The sequence below is a fragment of the Athene noctua genome, chromosome 4 (genome assembly GCF_965140245.1).
Source record: "Athene noctua chromosome 4, bAthNoc1.hap1.1, whole genome shotgun sequence".
NCBI classification, from domain to species: domain Eukaryota; kingdom Metazoa; phylum Chordata; class Aves; order Strigiformes; family Strigidae; genus Athene; species Athene noctua.
The window spans coordinates 7,925,434-7,945,197 of NC_134040.1; the positions used below are offsets into that span (position 1 = coordinate 7,925,434).

The 19,764-nt window shown below is 42.3% G+C and overlaps 1 protein-coding gene across 6 annotated transcripts in view; it reads right to left on the minus strand.

The window, feature by feature from the left end:
- Window positions 1–19,764, minus strand: part of CTBP1 (C-terminal binding protein 1) — a 247,211-nt gene that overhangs the window by 67,458 nt on the left and 159,989 nt on the right. For 2 of the 6 annotated variants that reach the window (XM_074904352.1, XM_074904355.1), the window contains exon 1: window positions 5,284–5,466. The exons of the other annotated variants lie outside the window; for them this stretch is intronic. In XM_074904352.1, coding sequence (XP_074760453.1) covers window positions 5,284–5,323 — 40 coding nt within the window. In that variant the 5' untranslated portion in view covers window positions 5,324–5,466. Of the gene's footprint in view, window positions 1–5,283; window positions 5,467–19,764 lie in introns of those variants that run through there. 6 annotated transcript variants of the gene reach the window in all.

Consider the following 19,764-nt stretch of genomic DNA (forward strand, 5'->3'; position numbering starts at 1 on the left):
ACATGAATTTGGAATTGTGACTCATGTCAAGTAAGAAACGTTTCTCTGATTCCTTCTTTTCTTGTGAGTTGGCATCAGAGCTCCCCTAAAAAAACAAAAGGAGGTGAGGGGTCATGTGCTGAGTTCTGGCACACATACAGGGTCAGAAAGCATGAACAACTTCCACTGCAGACTTATGCAATTTTGTTGGTGGTGACACAACTCACTGAAAGTGATTTGGACGCAGATAAGGAACATCCACTGACCTGTAAATAGAACTATTAAAATATGCCTTAAAATAACTAATGTAAAGTAAAATTACATAATCACATCTCCTTGTGTTTAATACTGAAGCTACATATGTAAGAGAAATAAAAAGCTTTCTAATAAAAAACAACCCCAACCTCAACTTCACAATTACTCTGAACAATTGTCCCCAGGCCTGAAGCCAGCTTTTTCTGCTTTCTGCAGAGAATCCCTTCTGGCTGACTACCCTGGCAGGTACACTACAAGGAAGGTCCTCCAAAAGCCCCTTGAAAAAGGCGGGTGTAATAAAAGATGAAAATGCAGAGATGAACAACGGTTGTCCAAATTAACTACCAACATAAAACATGCTATAGCATCAGCAACATTTAGTTAAAAGAAAAAGAAAATCAAACAATGTCAATTTTCAATTATGTTAATTAGACACAAACTGGATAATTAGTAAATGGAGTAATAATACAGGAAACATGATATGTTTGGGATGAAAAAATATTTCATAAAAGAGACAAGTTAATTTATAATCATCTTCCTCAAAAATTAAATTCTTGCGCTGTTGTAGCAAACAAACATGTTATGTTTTGCACATCAAAAAATAATCTACTCATCTAATATATAGATATTTTTCAGGAGAGGTTTCTTTTGAGTGATTTCTTTTTATTTGGAATTCAATTTTACCCTGTAAGCTTTTTTTTTTTTTTTTAAATTATGATTTCATTACTTTGACGTTTGCAGCACCCATGGAGGTTTGTGTAGCTCCAGCTCTGCCAGCCAAGGGAGCAGCAGTGGCAGCTCTGGGCACTGGTGCTGGCGGCAGGCAGAGCCCGAGGGTGTGGCTGAGGCCCACTCTGCTCCAGATACTCCCTGTCCCTGACGCCGCCACAGATAGCAGCTACCAGGCAACACAAATTACACGAGCCCAGGGACAATCCCATATTGCTCGAGGAACCGGATAGGCCTCTGGCCAGGTTCAAAACCAATTTGAAGTTTTTACTCATTTCAACCATCAAACCAAAGCTGAACATCAAAGGATAGGGCCCCATAAGCACCTAAAAAATTCTAATCCAGGGACTCACAGCACCCTGCTTCACATCATAAACAATTTGAGACACTTACTCTGCTTCCCCCTCCCTGCAATACCACCACATAAAGTCATACATCAGTTTCAGACAGACAGTGCTGCCAGATGCCCAAAACACTTCTGAGTATGTTAATCATTTGGGGAGACGGGCTGAGGATTACTGTGCCTTGGAAAAGATCCTATTGGAATCACAGCTCAGAGATCCTAAAACATCCACCACAACTGGAAAGGCTGCTGCACTTGCCCTTTCTCCCAGAGGAATCCTAGTGAGGGAGAAAAGGGTTGTATTTCAGCAGGAAATGTTAATTTTAGATTTATCTGTAATGCATGTTTGCTATCTCTTCCCAACCAATACACAGACTAAAATGAATCATCATCTCTGCTCTCAAGGCAGCAGGGGAGAAAGACCCAAAAACAGCTGGGAACTTCTGACTTCCTAAACTGTAAATCCGTTGCTACACTGCCTGGGAGCGAGAACGTACATGTAGCAGAGGAACTAAGGCTAAAGGGCTATGTACTACAACTTTTATCCTCACCTTAAATTTTAGGACACGTATTAAAAGTGTAACTCCATCTCTACTCTCCCACTAAATAAATAATTATGGGGCCAGAAGGTTAGGGAGCCTCAGATGAGGCTGCTGTGTTGCCATACTGCCAACTGCTGTGGGATTTGAAAGCTTGACACATGCTGGAGAGTATCACCTCATCAATGTTCCCAGCTGGCCTGGGAGGTGAAAACCTAAATATTACTCTTAAAGGCAGGTCTCTAACACACAAGCCGCCAACCTCTCCAGATGAGCTTCAAGAAACACAGTTATTACAAATACGTGGTAGGTAAGGAAGGGCAAAATGGCAATGAGCAATTGTAGTGTTGTATTTCACATAAGCGAGTTAAAGACCACGTTGCTTCCCAGCCTCTTTTAAAGACATTTAAATCTGTACCCTTCCATAAGCTACTGTTCAAACTATTTGCTTGTAAAATAAGATGTTTTGCTGCTTCCCCCCTCCATTCTTACGGTATTCAAGTAAACAGGTACTCTGGAGCAATGTCAGTTTTCTCCCCAAAAGGGACTACCCAGCCCAGTCACCAATTTGCAGTAGATGTTCTTCTTTGATAAGGAGGGATTGACTTCACCTTTCAAAATGTTGGCAAGCCCGCTACTGTATCTCTATGATAACACTTCACAGTATCCAGCCCAATCCTAATCTCTAGATCACACTTTCAGCTAAGTACTGTGACCGCTCTGTTTACATTGTAAATAAAACACTAACTCTTAGAAACAGAGAGATTAGTAAATTGAAGAATCACACATTTTTAACAAAGGGCAGATGCTATTTATCTTTATGATACAGAAGGACAAGTCAAGAGCTAACCAAACTGACAAATGTAAGGGCACTTGTAATTTGTTTTGCCACGCTATCAGGAACTCCACATTATGATAAAGTATCATAGCGTATACAATATTTACGATGATGAGCTTTTTACACGTAGCATACTGTGTGCTCAAAAGCTGCACGCTCCAGCTACTCCTTAACTACATATGACAACACTGAGCTGAAAAATTCACAAAGGTGACTGTAGCAGTTTCATTTCAAAATAGCAGTTTCATTGACTAAACTCCTCTACTGAGCATGACTACAGCAGGTCTCAGGATTATTACTATTTTATTGGCCACTTCGGTAATGAAATAACACATCCCTTGATGGAGAAATAGTGGATATAAATTATTTGGGGGGTGTGGGTGTTTACAGGACAAGGAACACACCACTGACTCTGCACCAATTTATGCCCCCAATGCCATCAAACAACCACAGAGAAACTCTATTTGCCTCCCAAGTATTATTTTGCATTAACAATGACAAAAATGAAGAACAGTTTAACTTTCAATTTCTCCCATCTGCTTTTGAATCGCAGACACCCCACAAACATCTATCTCTTGTTCAGACTGGAAAACTGTGGCAGGCAGGGGGGGCAGAGGGTTGCTTGTTACATTTTGGTCTGAAATACACTAGTGAATTGCCAACTGGACAAAACATTCTGTCACTAGCTTACTACTCTCGGGATAGTTGACATAATAATAAACCAAATAGTATATTATTTGTCAAACACTAAGGAATTCCAATATTGAAGTCTTGCTGCCTTTGGGGGTCAATAAAGTGCAACATTATAAAATATACTAAAGTTAGCAGTTCAGACTGCTAATTTTACATGCTTGCTTCACCATCACACCGCTAAAAATAGATAAAAGAGATAAGAACACAGAACAAAGAGATGCACGGGACAATTATCTTTCTACTAGCATAGTCCTACTTTATAGGGAGCTTTTAAACCCTTTTTATTTATAAAGATATAGATTTTTTAAAGCGTTACCCAATGGGATTTCAATCTACAACTGAAATTATTTACATGTATTTTATTTTTCCTGGCATTTTCTTGTTCCCTTCCTAGTGGGATACCATAATGAGATTTAAAATATTTTAATAAGGGCATCAGGCTACTTGCCAAGGGGCTTGAATGCTAAATAAGAATATTTACATCTTCTAAGATCCAGGAAAAGGAATCAGTGCGATACATTTGAAACACGTATGTACATCGCAAATATAATAGTTGATTTTAATTCACTAGGAAAAAAGTACACATTCACTTCAGTTTATTAGGCCTCATTATTTTCAGTGAGGCTAAAGAGATGATTATCTTTAGCTGCTCCATCATGGCCTAAAAGCAAACATTCTTCCCGATAAGGACAACAGTTATTAAAATATAAGGTGACGATAAATTGTTTAAGTTACAACAGGTGAAATTTCGAAAACTGCCACTGGTAACAGTGTTTCCTACCATTATTCTGTCCGGATCGGTACTGTGACTGAAATCGTGACTTCTGAATTTAATTTTTTAGAGGAAAACAAAGCAGCACAGCAGACTGTCTCATATCTACACGGTAAACAGGCTTATTCTCTGCTTTGTACCCTTCCTTTGGTATAATTTGCTTACAAAATTATACTGTTTATAAACAGAATCGACATCCTGTCTCCCTATGTCTGGGGGAAGGAAAAAAAAAAAAAAAAATCACCTTCAGATTAACATGATAATTTATGCCAAGCAATTCTGGAGGCATATCTGTAACATCACCCCATGCATATTATTCATGTTACCTTAAAAACCAGCAGCAATCCATAAATGCATTTGCTAGCACGTTTTATTAAAAAAAAAAAAAAGAAAGAAAGAAAAAGATAAATTCAAATGTAGGGAGGAGAGCCTTACCTCTCAGCTACATAACCCGTCCGCAGATTTACCAAAAATCATTTCAACAGCCAGGCCTTAAGCACTTTTTACAGCAATAAAACGCTGCTTTTAAACTTCCTGTTTATTGAAATATTAGCACAGCTTTTTTCCTCCATGGCATTTTACCAGCAGTGCTCTGCAGTTAGAACCCAGGGCACCGCTCAACCCCAGAGCGAACGGGACCAGGGGAAAAAAAAACAACAAACCCAAACAAAACACAAAACACACCACCCCAAATTAACATTCTGGAGGCAGTTTTAGCGCCCTTCGACTTTTTTTATTTAAGGATGAATTATACCCGCAGCCGACTTCCACTCCCTGACTGCGCCTCACCCGCCGCCCCGCGTTTGATTTTTATTTCTATTTGTTATTTTTTTTTTTCATTATTAGCCGAATATCGCACCCACCGCCAGCAGCTCGCAGGCAAAGTTGCGCTGCCGATGCGGCCGTCAGCGGAGCCCCGCTCCCCGCCGGCGGCCGGGGGGGGCTGCGCGGAGGGGCCGGGCGCGGCGGTGACGGGCACACAAAGCGCGGTGGCGGCGGGGGCCGATCGCAGCCACCCCCCCCCCCCCCTCCCCCCCCACTCCTCCTTCCCTCCCTCCTCTCCTCTCCGCCCTCGCCCCGCCGCCGGTCCCCACCGCCGCGACCAGGCCGGCGCGACGCGAGGCGAGATGGTTACCTAGAGGCAAGCCCTTGTTTAGTAAGCGAGAACTTCCCATTGAAGCGCTACATCCGCGCCCGCCGCGGGGAGGAGGCCGGGGGGGCTCCGCCGCTCGGGGACGGCGAGGCTGGCGAGGCGCGGACCAGCCGCCGCGGCATATGGCGGCCACTCCGTGGGCGCCCCTGAACTGAGGCGCCTCGGCGCGCGCCCCGCGCGCATGCCCGCCCGCCCGCCCGCGCGCCCCCGCCGCGCGCACGCGCGCCGGAGAGACGGGAAGGGAGGAAGAGGGGGGGGGGGCGGGGGAGCGGCCGCTGCCTCCGCTGCCGCCTCCGCCGCGGGCGGGGCTTCCGCGCCCCGTCCTCGATCCTCCTGGTTCTCGGCAGTGCAAGTGTAAGAAAGAGAGCGGGGCGGGCGGAAGCGGGCCTAGAGCCTTCCCCTCACCGCTCCGTCCGCCGGCGTTGGGTCCGTGGCGCGACGAGCGCGCTCCGGCACCTCGAGCCGCGATAGAGCCGCTCTCCTGTTGCTTTGGGTTGCTAAAACTTCCACAAAGTTAGCGCTACCTGCACGCGGCCCCCCGCCCTGCCATCCCCAAACATCACCGCTTCCGGCGTGCCATCATGTTTTTCGGATTCAGCTTAAGGCTTTTTCCCCTCTTATAAACTAAGAAGGATGGGAAAAAAAATAACTCCAGAAGACTCTAATTTTGCTCCTAGTGACTACAATTAGTGAAGTGAGGCTTAGAGGCACTGGCGTGCCCCCAGAGTCCCACTCGAGGCCCAGCGCCGGGCCCGGGGCTGCGCGGAGCAGGGCTGGGGTGGGCGCCGGCTTTAGGCAAAAAGCAGCAAATTCGCCAAATGCTGATATTCTTTCCCATCACCGACATCCCCGCGCACTCCCACGAAGTCCAAACCGTTGGGCGATCCACGCCAGACCCTCTCCGGTGCTCGGTGCCTCAATGCAAAAGCATCGCCTATGTCTGAACCACGGCCCCGACGTGGGGATGCTGAAACGCTCCTGTCACGCCACCGCAGCCGACCCTGGGGTGTCCCACCCCGCACCGGGACCCCCCCCCCCGGGGGTGTCACCCCGACCCGCTCTGTGGGAAGCCCCACGAACCGTACAAAGGGCCGATTCTGCCGTAACTATACCGGGGGGGGTAAAGAGGTGGCACAACATCACCCCAGCGCGGGGTCGACCCTCGGAACGGGCTGGTGGGGGCAAACAGACACCTTTTCTGGGGTAAAGGCCGGTTCTCGGGGCACCCACGAAGCCCCCACGGGTGTCCCCGCGGTGCCCCCCGGCCCCCTCACCCCTGGGGGGGCACCGCCTTCTTTCACTGACCAGCAGGATGAACAGAAATGCAGCATTTTCCCTCTGCGCTGACCAAAACAGAAGCGAGATTTGGGTCAAAACCAGGTGTTACCGCCAGCGCTCAAACCCCGGCCATCCCCTTTTCCCCCTCGCTCCGTGTCACCACACGGGGGTGTCGCCCGTGTGTCCCCCCCCGCCCCGAGCCCGCCCTTCGCCTCCCCGCCGAGACGGCGGCGGCGGACGGAAACCAAAGCGTGCGCGGCGCCCCCGCTGCCGGCTGGGTCAGCTGGCGGCGGCCCCGCCCCGCCCCGCCCGCGGGAGCAGGGGGGGTGGCGGGGGCCCGCGGCGCCGCCATGACCCCGCGCCGCCGTTTTTCCTCCGGGTTTCTCCTCGCCTCAGCACCGGGAGCTCCGGGTCCAGCCATCCGTGAAACTTTTACGCCTCTCGCACAGCTGGGTGTCCCCCCCACACTCCTCCCTCACCCGCGGGCGGGAAGCGGAGCCGCGGCCGGGAGCAGACAGGGTGTTCGCCCGTTTCGTCCCTCTCACAGAGGAGCCTGGCGAGCACAAACCTCACCTTTTGCTTTTTTCCAGAAATAAAACGCTCGGTTTGTGTCAGCGGTTACACCGCAAATGGCCCCAAAAGCCCGCGGTGCCACAGCAGCACCTCAGGGGTGCCCGGGGACCCGACGGCCCCTCAGATAACGACGAGGGAGGGGGCACGGCGGGTCGACCTCTGGTAAAATGTAAGATACTAGCGCTCTTCTCCGAGCTCTGCGGTGAGTCAGGGCCTGATTCTCTTCAGACGAGAGGGAAGCTGGCAAAGCTCTTACCGACTTGGAGGAGAGGGCAAGTGGGCTGCCACGCCGGGGCGAGGTGCATGGTCCGGCCGGGCCGGAGGAGTGTGGGGTGCCCTCGCTGGGGGGGAGCACGCCCGGTGTACATCTGTCCACCCCGCCGCCTTACTCCATGCCAAGCTCCCTCGAAGTTTCAGCACCTCCGCTCGCACTTTTTTAAATCGTTTTGCGGGATGATCCCGAGAGTTAATTCTGCTGACTTGCACCGCTGAACTCCGGGACCGAGGGTGATTTTTAAAAACTGGCGCACGGAAAAGGGAGGGGATAAACGCGAAGATTTTAAGAGCTTTTTTTTTTTTTTTTTTTTGATTCTGCAGGATTGGTCTGCAATACTTGCAATACTCGTGGTGATAGGCGTGTTAGAGGTAGCTAATACAAATCGTTACAGGGACTCCTTGGCTTGCAAACATTAGTAATTCGCTTTGATAAGCCACCTGCCCAATACTAGGAGCAGATATACAGAAACACTCTTCTGTGTTTCTATATACACACGGGCTGTAGATTTTCCTGTGGTTTCTGAGGGGTTGGTTTGTTTGAGAGGGGAATATTTGAACCCAACGGTTATAAAGGGTGGTTTCAGCCACCAAGTTGCATGAATTTCAGGAATCCATTCAGGGCACAAGTACCAGATTTTAGCTTATAGACAGCCTTTAGCAGCTTGGCTCCAGCTCCCTAATAACTTGTTTTTCCCCATCATTCTCCCGGTATGGTCCATTTCACAGGGTTATCCAGCAGGACTGGGAGGTAACTCCCAGGACAAGTTTATGCAGTCTCTGACTTTCTTAATTCTCCTCCTGTATTAGGAAAGCCTTTTGTGGCTCTGTAAAGACATCTCAGACATTCCTCAAACAACATAGTTTCTCTAGATTCTCACTGTGCATCACTAGGGCAGCATCTAGCCAAGCGCCTCATGTGGGGTTTGTATAAATAAACAAATTTGGTTTTAATCACTTTAAAGTGGTTAACCACTTTATTGCCATTTATAAATGTTAGCAAATATAAAAATATATACATATCAAAGCTGAAAGAAGAAAATAATGGTATTTTTTTTTCCACTACTTAAGTTGCCATGTGGCAAAGTATCAGCAGGAACAAGCATTAGGGGTAGAACATGTTTAAATCGTAAGTGGAGTATCTATGAATACCAACATGGATATGGAAGTACCTCTGCAAAAAAAAATTAATAGTGAAAAATGGAAATTGAGAAATTAAATTAAGAGTTCAGTTACATTGTTTTGTAGAGAAATGGATACAGGCAATGAGACCATCTCCTCGGTGGGGTTACATGACTGGGCAAATGTTTAGTTCTAAACTGGAACTGCTGATTTGAGGAGGGAGGGGAGTGTGGTACAAAATATTATGACAAGGGGAGTGCTCTAAGTGAGGATAAGTTGGCATGATGAACAGATGGAGTATTCAATAACAGGAGGTTATTAATACTGCAGTTTGGTATTCTCTACGCTACTTCATGAAGGGATTCATATGCTTGCTCTTTTTCCTTTTTGATTGTACACAGACTTAACAAATACACACACAGTAGGTAAATGCCGGACTTACTCCCCTGCCGGTGCACATGCACGCATCACAAATTCATGTTTCCTGGGAAAACATGAAGGGCTGGATCCTCAGCTGATTGTAACTGGACCAACAACTGTGTTCCTTTCAATAGCGTAAAGTGGATTGGCACCTGCTAAAGGAGAGAGGTTATCTGACCCCGGCTCCCCAGTCGAAAGGTCTCCACCCTGCTCTTTGACAGCTGCCACGAGGCACCTGCTCTACAGAATACACTGTGAAGACTGTCAGGATGGAAAAGAAAATGAAATACCCCTAGAGCGTTTGAAGTCTTCCTTCAGAGCACAATTCAGTGCTCTTTCTGTTTAAGAAAATCAAGCTCGCTTTCACCCAGAGTTCAGTCCTCCTCCCCTACACGGCTTGCAGTGGCCTAGTTTTAGACTGGACATGAGAAAATCCAGGAGCAGACCAGCTGACTCCAGTCAAACCTTCCACTGCCCCCATCCGTTTTACTGCCTGTGTTCTCCAGCTTGCCTCTGGGTCACTAAACGTTCAGTCATCCCCACATCTTTTTAGACTGTGGCTTGTACGGCTACAATACTACTAAATCTTCCACAGAATGTAACAATCCCCATCCTCGTATCACATTTTGGCACTGCTGTCACTGCAACTATTATTATTATTTTTTTTTAACAGTAATGTTACACAGCCGAGTGTCTTCTGTGTTTTGCGCTAAGAATTATGGCATTTTTCAAAGCCCCCAAACTGTTTCTTGGCTTCTTAAGAGTCAGCTGGAGGAGCACATGTGCTGAAGAGTAAATACATTGTTTTAAGTGTATCTGTTAACAGCCATATGTATAATTTAAGCACAAGTTTTATTCCCCTCAGAATGTCTAATCATAAGGGCATGACCTTGTGCTTTCACAATTAGATACATTAGGGTACAATATCTTTAGCAGATGTGACTTTGAAGATACTGAAAGAGGAAGTTTTACTGTTGTACCGTCTAAGCAATGAGCCAAGATGCATGTTGAAGGCTCTCTAAAGTGAATAATGAGGTTTGACAATATTCTTACATCTAGATACTGAGACTGTGTACTTACAGATTTTCTTTAGTTTGTCATAGCTGTGCATGCTGGCCTTTTCATGCATGTTTTTGCTTCATTATCAAACATGCGGCATTCATTGTAACAGTTTTTAAAAAGCCATCGTTTTGAAAGCTTTGTGCATTTTTTAATCAAAGTGTAAGATTCTATTTCAAGGGAATATCTTAACTTTTGTGAACAGTGAATCTTGCAGATGCTATTAGGAGATCCTAAAAAAGTATTTACGTCAGAAGAAAATAATGGTTGGGTAAAGCAGGCCCAACATTTAGACTTTATTCTAAAAATAGATCTTTAAAATGTGTAATCAAAATAAATCAATACCATTTATTTAAAATCTGGAAAGAACACTTTGGATTTAAATCTTTCCTTAATTCTTTTGCTCAGATCCTGAAAAGCACTGCTTTATAAAACACACACACGGAGATCAGTCTACTTTCATTCTGCTGTTGCATATTTTAATTAGAGCTGCTTTTTTTATGTATAACTTCCTCTGTGTGAAACTTCCCACTGTAGGAAATTAATGCTTTCTGGTTGATGTGAAAGAGAAAGGCCATTTTAGAGAAACATTTTCAGCAGGTTCTGAGGGGAAAATGGAAAAAAGAATAATTGACAGAAGGGAAACACTTCATCTTTAAGAAATGGTGGTCATCACAAGCATGAAATAAAATAAAGGACCTTCATCTACTGTTAAAAAGAAGGATTGCTGAAGGATCAAAGTCGTAGATTAAAGTTCCACTTAATGAACAAGAAGTTCAGCTGTGTCAAACATTCAAAGTCATTTTTGAAATGCCAAATGTGCATTGCTCCTTTCTCAGAATGGAATGGCTATACTAGCTCTATGCTGGAAATACCAGCCGTACAAAAGTGAAAAAGCTTGCAGTGTGCGGAATGAATGGAAGAATAAATTCCCTTCAAACCAGTGAACACAAAAACCCGCTCTCCTCTGATGTTATCTGTATTAAGTGACTAAGGGATTTTCTTCTTGATCTCACCCTCTTCACAGAAGTGCTAAAAACACAAGAACCAGGGTGGAATGAAATCCTCTGCATTTTCTGGTTACCATGAAATGAGAGGTATCATTTTCCATCTAGTCAGGAGGAGTTAACAGACCATTTCCAGGAAGGTCTGTGTTCTGGAAGAAGATAGAGATGAACAGCAGAAGAAACCTATCGAGAACCATTAGTGGATGTCAGCCATTGTCCATCTGTTCACAGTGGAATAAATCCAGACCTGAAGGAACAACTGCAACCTGCCCCATATGGCTCGTTCCCTTCTGCGCTGGCAGGGCTTCTTTGGGGATTTGACATTGGATGAGGTAAAGGAGAAGCAGAGCAATCTGTGTTCCCAGGAACGAACAGCCAATTCAGATGAAAGAACAAAAAGTGGGTTAGTAACCCAAGGGAAGGTTTTCTCCTTCTCACCTGTCTGAAATCTTGAAGCTCATTCAAACTGTGTACCTTGCAGAGATACTATGCTGAGGCTCCTACCAGTAGCGAAGTCCTTAAAAATTTAACTGCAGCTACTAATTATGTGAGCAGTGGATAGCCCATCAATTGGCGAGTGAAACCACTGATCCAGCTGTCTCCCAAGGTGTTCAAAAAAGGCATTTGGAAAGAATATTTTACACACACAAAAAAACCCACCTCATTAAAAATTATAAGACAATATTCTTTCAAGATAATGAACTAGCATAACAACATTCTGCCTTTACTTTTACAGAACTGGGTTGCAGCGTGCTACTACTGAGTAGTAATTTACTTCTCAAGTTTTAAATCAGTCTGGGCCTGGTCATGCATGATTTTCTATATGATTATGGGCAGAAGGCTCAGACCCATACAAAGTAGTTATGACATCTGACTTTAAAATTATAATGAAAAAGAGATACTCTTTGTGATGCTGCGTTCTGTATGTAAAGAAACAGACATACATTAAAGCCGACTGAAGGGATCAAAACCTGCAAGGTTGTAGTAGATTCAGTAACCTGTTTGGTGATAGTAATTTCACAGGTAATGTGGAGAATAATTAACCACCCAGTGGGCTAAGCAGAATCAGTGGCTGTCCTGAATGAATGTGCTCTTGTGGGTGTGTCTTCAGTCTTAGGACAGTGTGCTGAGAAACTCAACAGATGCAGAGCATCAAATTCAGGAGTGATGTGCGAGAGGTACATTTGCCTACACGGATTCAAGGGCAGGCCACAGAAGAAAGGAAAGATGCTCAGGCTGGAGGCTTGATCTCTGCTCTAGCTCTCAAGTCCATAAACGGTTCAGATTTGCCAGTGTTATTCCAAACGTGAGGTGATTATCTGCACAGAAGAGGGATTAATTATTTTGGGCCTGGCACCGTGCTAACGCAGCAGTAGGGACAACTCTAGGAGATGCTGTACACTCATGCCAGTTTGGACTGGCAGTAAGTTAATTATCTCTGTGCTGCAATGTAATTTGCACTCTATTATCCTCTACCTCCTTTTCAGTTCCCTTATAACACACTTGGCATCTTATTTTTGTCAAGGTTGTACAAGTAGTCAGGAAATAAAGCTATAGTTGTATCAGAGATAATTTTAAATTTCCCAAACAATTATACTCGCACTTATAAATGTCATTCATTCACTAGGTGGCATATAGGACATCACACTTCCTTGTTTGAAACACATACCACAAAACTGAGGAACCCTTTGGGAAAAATAAAGCTATGAAATCCAAGCAACATCTCACCAAACACTGAACTAAAGACTTTTCTCTCAAACTAACCACAAGGCTTACCAATCCGAAAAACTAGCAATGATACTAAAGGATGCAAGAAGCAAAACAATGTCTGTTAACGTGAAAATGTCCATCTGCTGCCGAGAACCTTGAGCACAACCACGTGCTGGGATTACATACATTTATGACACCGAAACAAACTCTTGCTTTGTCAAATTTACTTGGGATGACTACAGGCTATCGGTCTTGAATTTCATCCTCTTCCCAATTGAACACTGCTTCGTACCCTCGTGAAATACTGCACTACCAGCACTTCACCTCACACTAAAATAAGAGAATGGCTCATCAGTGAGCAAAAAGTGACCTCTAGTGAATCATCACACCAGCTCCTGAGACACGGGATCTCCCTGGCAATGCCTTGCCTCTCACCGACTGATCACATCCACATCCAATTCAAATCTGATAATGCTCCACCACAACACTACTCAGCACCCATACACCACTGGTGAAGCACTTCAGACACCTTCAGTAACTCGTGCTTTGCACAGCAGCTATAACAAACGACAGAAAACATCTGCACATCAAAAAACCTGAACACGTCTGTTTGAACGTAACAAAAACTGCATACAGAGAACTATTACAGAATTTAATGGACTATAATAAAAAGTGTAAGCTCTAACTTGTTTTAATTTCATTTTAAAAGTAGTATATCCAGAAATTTGTACATAAAATAAGGAAAACATCCTACTAAATATGTAAAAATAATAATAAACAACTAGATGAACAGCCCTTTGTGCTCTAAGAAAACAGGAAAATTAGAGTGGAGAAAAACAGTAGCAAAGAGAAGGGCAGTGAAAATCAATTCCATAGCTACAACATATGGAACAATATAGAGGTTAGGCAATCCATTAACAGCGAGTGGTCGATGATTTTAGAACAGTAAAAAGAAAGTAGCGAGGCTTCATGCGTAAAACACATAGACCATTAGCCGCACAAACACATTTCATGTTCTCTGCCTCCATGTATCTAGCAACATACTGATATTTTTATACCCCTCCAAATACGTATATATTTTTCCAACAAACATTTTCTAGGCAGTTATTGGGAGGTTCACCTTTCTTTTACTAAACCAAAATAAAGACTCTTGTGCAACTTTTTTACTTCTCATTCTCAGGACTTAAAACTCCAGAGCTGAAAAGTAAACTGCAAGAAATCCTTATTCCCTATGCAAGACTCTTCCAGGTACAATTCAAATCCTGAAGAACATCAGTTTACACGCCAGCTTACACAGCGAGATGGTAACTTTCTGTATACTGAAAAAGCTCCTTTTGTATTGCTGTATAATGTAAAGAAAGAAGCAGACTGTTATCCTAGCATAAATACTGCCTGATCATACTACTTATATTCATATAACATACAATTTCACTACAGAAGAAAGTCGATTCAAACAGGTGATAATCAGTATCAGCAGATTTACTGCTACTTGAGTTTATATTTATTGCCAAATACCCCGACTTACAGACTAAGGCAGCACTGTGCATTATGACAGGTTGGTATTATTTAAAGATTATTGGATAAACTTTCCAAAGGCCTTACCATATTACATGAAGAAAATGCTGCGGAGATAACACACCTCATGAAAAGGTTTTCTAAACCGCTGGCTTTGCAATGGTTCACCTCCTCTACACAGGAAAACACCATCTGACAGAGATGTTTTGTTGAATTTGTATCACAGCGCAGCACAACTGTGGTCCTACAAGTGTCTTTTGGGAACTCCATCATCTCACAACGACCATTACTCTTGACAGCAGAATTTCAGCGCAATTTTAAAGATAGTTACTGTTGTGCCAGGCAGGCGTTGGCAAGGCGGCTGGGCTGATGCATTGCAGTATTTGTGATTCATGATGACATTGTGGGAAGCCCACCCAGAGTTCATCATGAGCTATAAACAAAAGGCATTAAAATAAACAAAAGAATTTTCTTTGATAATTTTAAAAGGTAAATTTCTTAGAACAGGCTACTGACTAGAAGAGGATTTGGAACATTATATCAGCTTCTGAACTGGTTTCAATTAGTGCACCATGTTGCTTATCCTAGTCTTTCCAGGTTTTTCCTTTATTTTGTCAAGACAAGTTATTTTGATTCTGAACATAAGCTGTCTTTTTTACGAAGCAGGATATCTAATACTGCTTTTGTGTGACGAACTATGATTTTTCACTACCTTGATGTGCCATTTGAGCTACCAGGTCACAAGAAACACAGCGAACAACTACAAATCTGCAACTGATGCAATAAAAAGTGTTCAAGTTTTCATTTTTATTGCCAAATTCTAGGGAATGTCTTAGGGTATACAAAACCTATTCTTTTCCATGGCTTCAAATTCTCATGTTTTATTTGGGTCCTATTTATTCCTATGACCAGCAGAAGAGTCATTGATATAACAATCAGCTTTCATTAATTTGTATTACGTTACATATCTGAAAGAATGATCAGAGTATGGGCTTGTACATCACCTTGGGAAGAGTAAAGTTCAGTAGACATACACAAAAAGGGAAATACTACCATGCAAACAGATTGGGATCTTAATTAAAATGATTCGATATGCCTTATGAACAGTACAAGTTATATTACAAGATGACAAAGTTACCTTAGGAAAAACATACTTTAAATTAACCAGTGGGGGCTAAAGACAACTGAGTTCTAATAAGTAAGTATATATAGATATTGTATAAATAATTAACTTTTCCTGAAAGACCTGGAAACAAATGAGAATACTTTGTGTATCATTGTACTGTGCTCATCTCTAACTAAAGTGGCTTCTGAGACCTGTGACCCAGAAAGGTTAAAGTTTGTGTCTTTCCCAGAGGCTGCACCTACATGATTAACATTACAGAGAAACCCACATCAGAAAGGGCTATCACAAGAGAGGAATGAACGATAATTCATGTAGATAATAAACAGTCTAAGGAAAAAAAAAAAAACAAAACAACAAAAACCAACCCTACCTTGGTTCAGTAAGAGTATTTTGAATGTTTTTCCTTTTAAGTACCACAACTGTAACTTCTACTAAATCCCAAGTACTGAGAGGGATGGTTTTCTGTTTCTCGAGGTTTTACAGTCACAACCAGAGTTGCATGTTCTCCTCAGACTATTCCTGGATCTCTCCTGACAAGATATTTCCGATTGTGCTAAAATCTACGGATGTTTTGAGATGGAGACAGATGTCTGTTGGGCCGTAGGCTGAGGTCATCAAACTCATCTCATTTGTGACCTGAGCTTGGTCTCTTGGCTCTCTAAAATAAAATAAAAAAAAGGGGGTGGGGAGGTGGGGGAGGGGAGCACGCAGGAGGAAGAGAAGAAAGAGAAAAGAGGTGGAAAGGAAACCAAATAAATGTTTGCTAATTTATCTATAATTTTGTTCTATTTAATTTTTAATCTAATAGCGCAGTCAGATTTTTGGTATCATACTGCCAACATGATGCACGTTGAGAAGATACGTGTTTGGTCATCTATCATTACTGCTGCTCACAGCGTAATTATTGTTTCTGGCATTATTAGCAGGCAACTGTCTATTACTTCCTGATCATCTAACCAATCAACTTCTCAAGAACTCACATTTAAATCTCACTTCAAAGGCAGTTTTACTGGACTAAGTGGGTGACGTTGCTTAAATTTATAAATATTTTACATAAATCTTTATTTATCAGTGAACAGTTCCATTTCTCAGTTCTTGAAACATCCAAAGAAAAAAGTGCCATGCTTATGCTGACATCATTCCTGCTGCTTAAGGGAAGATAAAATTGGGTCTCTCAAAGCTGCAGGCAAAATACTACAATGGATAACAAATATTCCTTGTGTATACATGATTGGAACGGCTGTCTCCGTTGGGCACTGACTGTAAGTTGAGGGGCAGAGAATGGGTTCAGAAGAGATTTTTGTTGTTAGAAACAATTCATGTGTACATGCAGTATTCCAACACCTTATTTTACAATCACTGCTACCTGCACCCTGACCACAGAGATGCCTTCTTGCTTAAAACAACCATCAAACCTCCAAAACACTACAGAAACCCACAATGTAAACAAATATAGATACTCATTTCGCAGGGGTTTCTTTTTTAAAAAAACCAAAGATATATTGGTAGTAAATTTTCCGAATCTTCTTCCCTTTTATGGCTGCAGGGTAGTGTAAATTTTTACATATAATCCACTGTTAAGATCATCACTGTTTCCGCTGTGCTTTTAAAAAAAGAGAAATGGAGAAAAAGGGTTTGTACAGGAGCATTAATAGTTCCACTTGCCCTGTGGCGAATGGGGAAAATATGTCAATGTGAATTATTGTACTGTCTCCATGGATCAAGATTTCTCTGAGTGCTTTCAAAATTCCACTAACAGAAACAATTGCTAAGAGCATTTGCTACTTAGTCTGCTATGCTGGAATCAAATAAGACCCTAGGATCAACTAATGCTAAAATATTATCTTTTATATTGATTTTCTCCCCCTACATTAACTGAGGAAAGAAGCAGCTAAATAATTTTAGCCGGAAAGAATGGTGTATCACTCTCACAAGGACATTCAAGAATTTAAATAATCAAGATAATTTCAAAATAGAATTTTGAGCAGCTTACACTACCAGAAATGTAAGAATGTCACAGTATAATTTTATTCATTCTGACCTAAACAAGTTGTACTACATATTCTACTTACTACACATAGTTATGGTGGGGAATGTAGTATCTCTTCTCTGCAGAAACCGAGAACACCCACACAGATGCATTAGAAAAAAAAATTTCTCATTTTGTGCCGTTCCGCATGCACATTCGTATTTGAAGGAGCAAGCCAAATACTAATAAAGAGATTCCAAGTCTAATTTCTCTACTGAAAGGCTTTTTTATGGGTATTTATTAAATTATTTTTAATATCTCTTTCCTAGTACTAGATTATGGTCTCAATTAATTAATAAAGCACAAATGTAGAAATTCATGGGCCATTGGGCAGATCTGGTATGAAAATTTATTTCTAAACTTCTTGGTCTGGCCAACAAGAATATAGCAGAAGAAGAATGAACCACTGATGAAATCCAGACACTGTGTACTTACATATTATTGATTATTTCTACCAAATAGCAAATTATCTTCACTAGAAAATAATCATCTTGATTCTTATACTACATTCATCACCAGGATTTATAAACATCTAACAAATTCATCTAAGGCAACCACGAAGATGCAGTAAATTAGAGCTTTGCAGGGTGTCCAAGTTAGAACTACTAATGTTCTGGTTAAAAAAGTGCTACACAAAGCTGATAAAAACAAACACAAATTAAAAGGATTATGAATAAGTTAGCTTAGGCCACATATGTCAATGAAAAAACTCTCTCAGTAGAGATGTTTCTAATGGGCATCTGTCATCACCTTCACCAGCAACGTGAACATAAGATAGAAAATCTTTGCCAAAATTACTGTGAACATCACAAAAACAATAACTGTTTGTAAAAAATAATAGCAACAGCACAATCACACAGTCATTTTGGATCACAAATAAATTAAGATCATAGAAACAAAACATGCTGTAATAAAACCAAGATGGAAAGCTTTGCCGTTAGAAAAGACTACTGTCACACTGACGGGGTAGAGAACTAGATCCTTAAAAGCGATGTTCAACTCTCTGTGAGCTCCGAAAACCACACCCCAACAAGAGGAGATAACATTTTCCTTGAAGAAATGGTTATATTCCTAAAAAAGGAGAAAATTTTTGCCATTGCAGATAGATTACTGAGATTATAAATAGTTAACTATTGCTGCCAGGTCTGGCATCAATATTCTGTATGTTTGAAAGGTTGCAAAAAGAAAAAGTCATGCTGGAGAAAAATGCCTTGAAGAATACAATGTGTTCAAATTGACAACAACAAATTGAGAGATAACATGATTACGCTTTGTAGGGAGAAACACCAGACACTAAAGGACTGTCTAATCTTAGAGAAAGATATAATAAGGAGCAGTTTAGAAGCTTATTCACAATCTGTATTTTCTTCCCTTTTTTTTTTTTTTTTTTTAAAGTGGATGTTATTGACTATACTATCAAGAGTTATAGTGGTGTCCTCATCTCCTGAATACTTTAAATGCTTTTTTGAAAGATCAGTCTAATAAAAAAAAAATCTGTGGCTGAACTGTATCAGGGATATATGTGATACAAAGAGGTTCAAGATAATCTGGAAATTCCCTCCTGATCCTACACTCTGTCTCCAAAAACTTAAGATGACATTGTTGGTTATTGCTCTGCTCCCTGTAGGAATGAACAGAACAGATGATTTGTCTTTCACTGAGCGTCATCTACTGATATAAATCTCTCCCCGCTCATGACGTCCATTAACAGGAAGCAATTACTAGTAAGAAGTTGTTGATGAAGAGTGATGTCTTATCATAAAACAGCTAAAGTACAGAAGAGAGCTCGCGGTGATCCCACTTTAAAGCACCACGGACAGAGTAGATAGATTTCACCTGGACTTCAGCTGGAAGCCCCACACAGAACGTGAAACACTGAACTACAGGGCTTTCAGTACTAAATTAATAACAAGTTGGTTTTACTGTCATTAAATAACTCAAAGACTTGAGGTCATGGACTTGTCTACCCAAGTGCCCTGAGATAGGGATGTCTGGAGATTAGCAATGAATAAACAATCACTGTGCCAGGTGCTCAGAGCGTGGGCTGCCATGAGATGAAGGTTCTGTAGCACCTTCATCACACTACACAGGGTATGTTGCTGGCACAAGTGATAAGAGATAAGTAAGATAAGTGATAAGAGTAAAAGATAATGAGAGGACAATGTGTACTTCTTACGTACCAATGCTACTGCCACCTTGCTCGGGTTTAGCTCCTTGCTCACTGCAAGACTTCTTGTATCTGACAAGTAGAACTGGATGTTGCTCATCAATTTTTGGTATTTAAGCTGCTGACATTTTAATTGATGACACAGCATAGTCTTTTCCATTCAGTTTGCAAAGAAGTTGTGCAA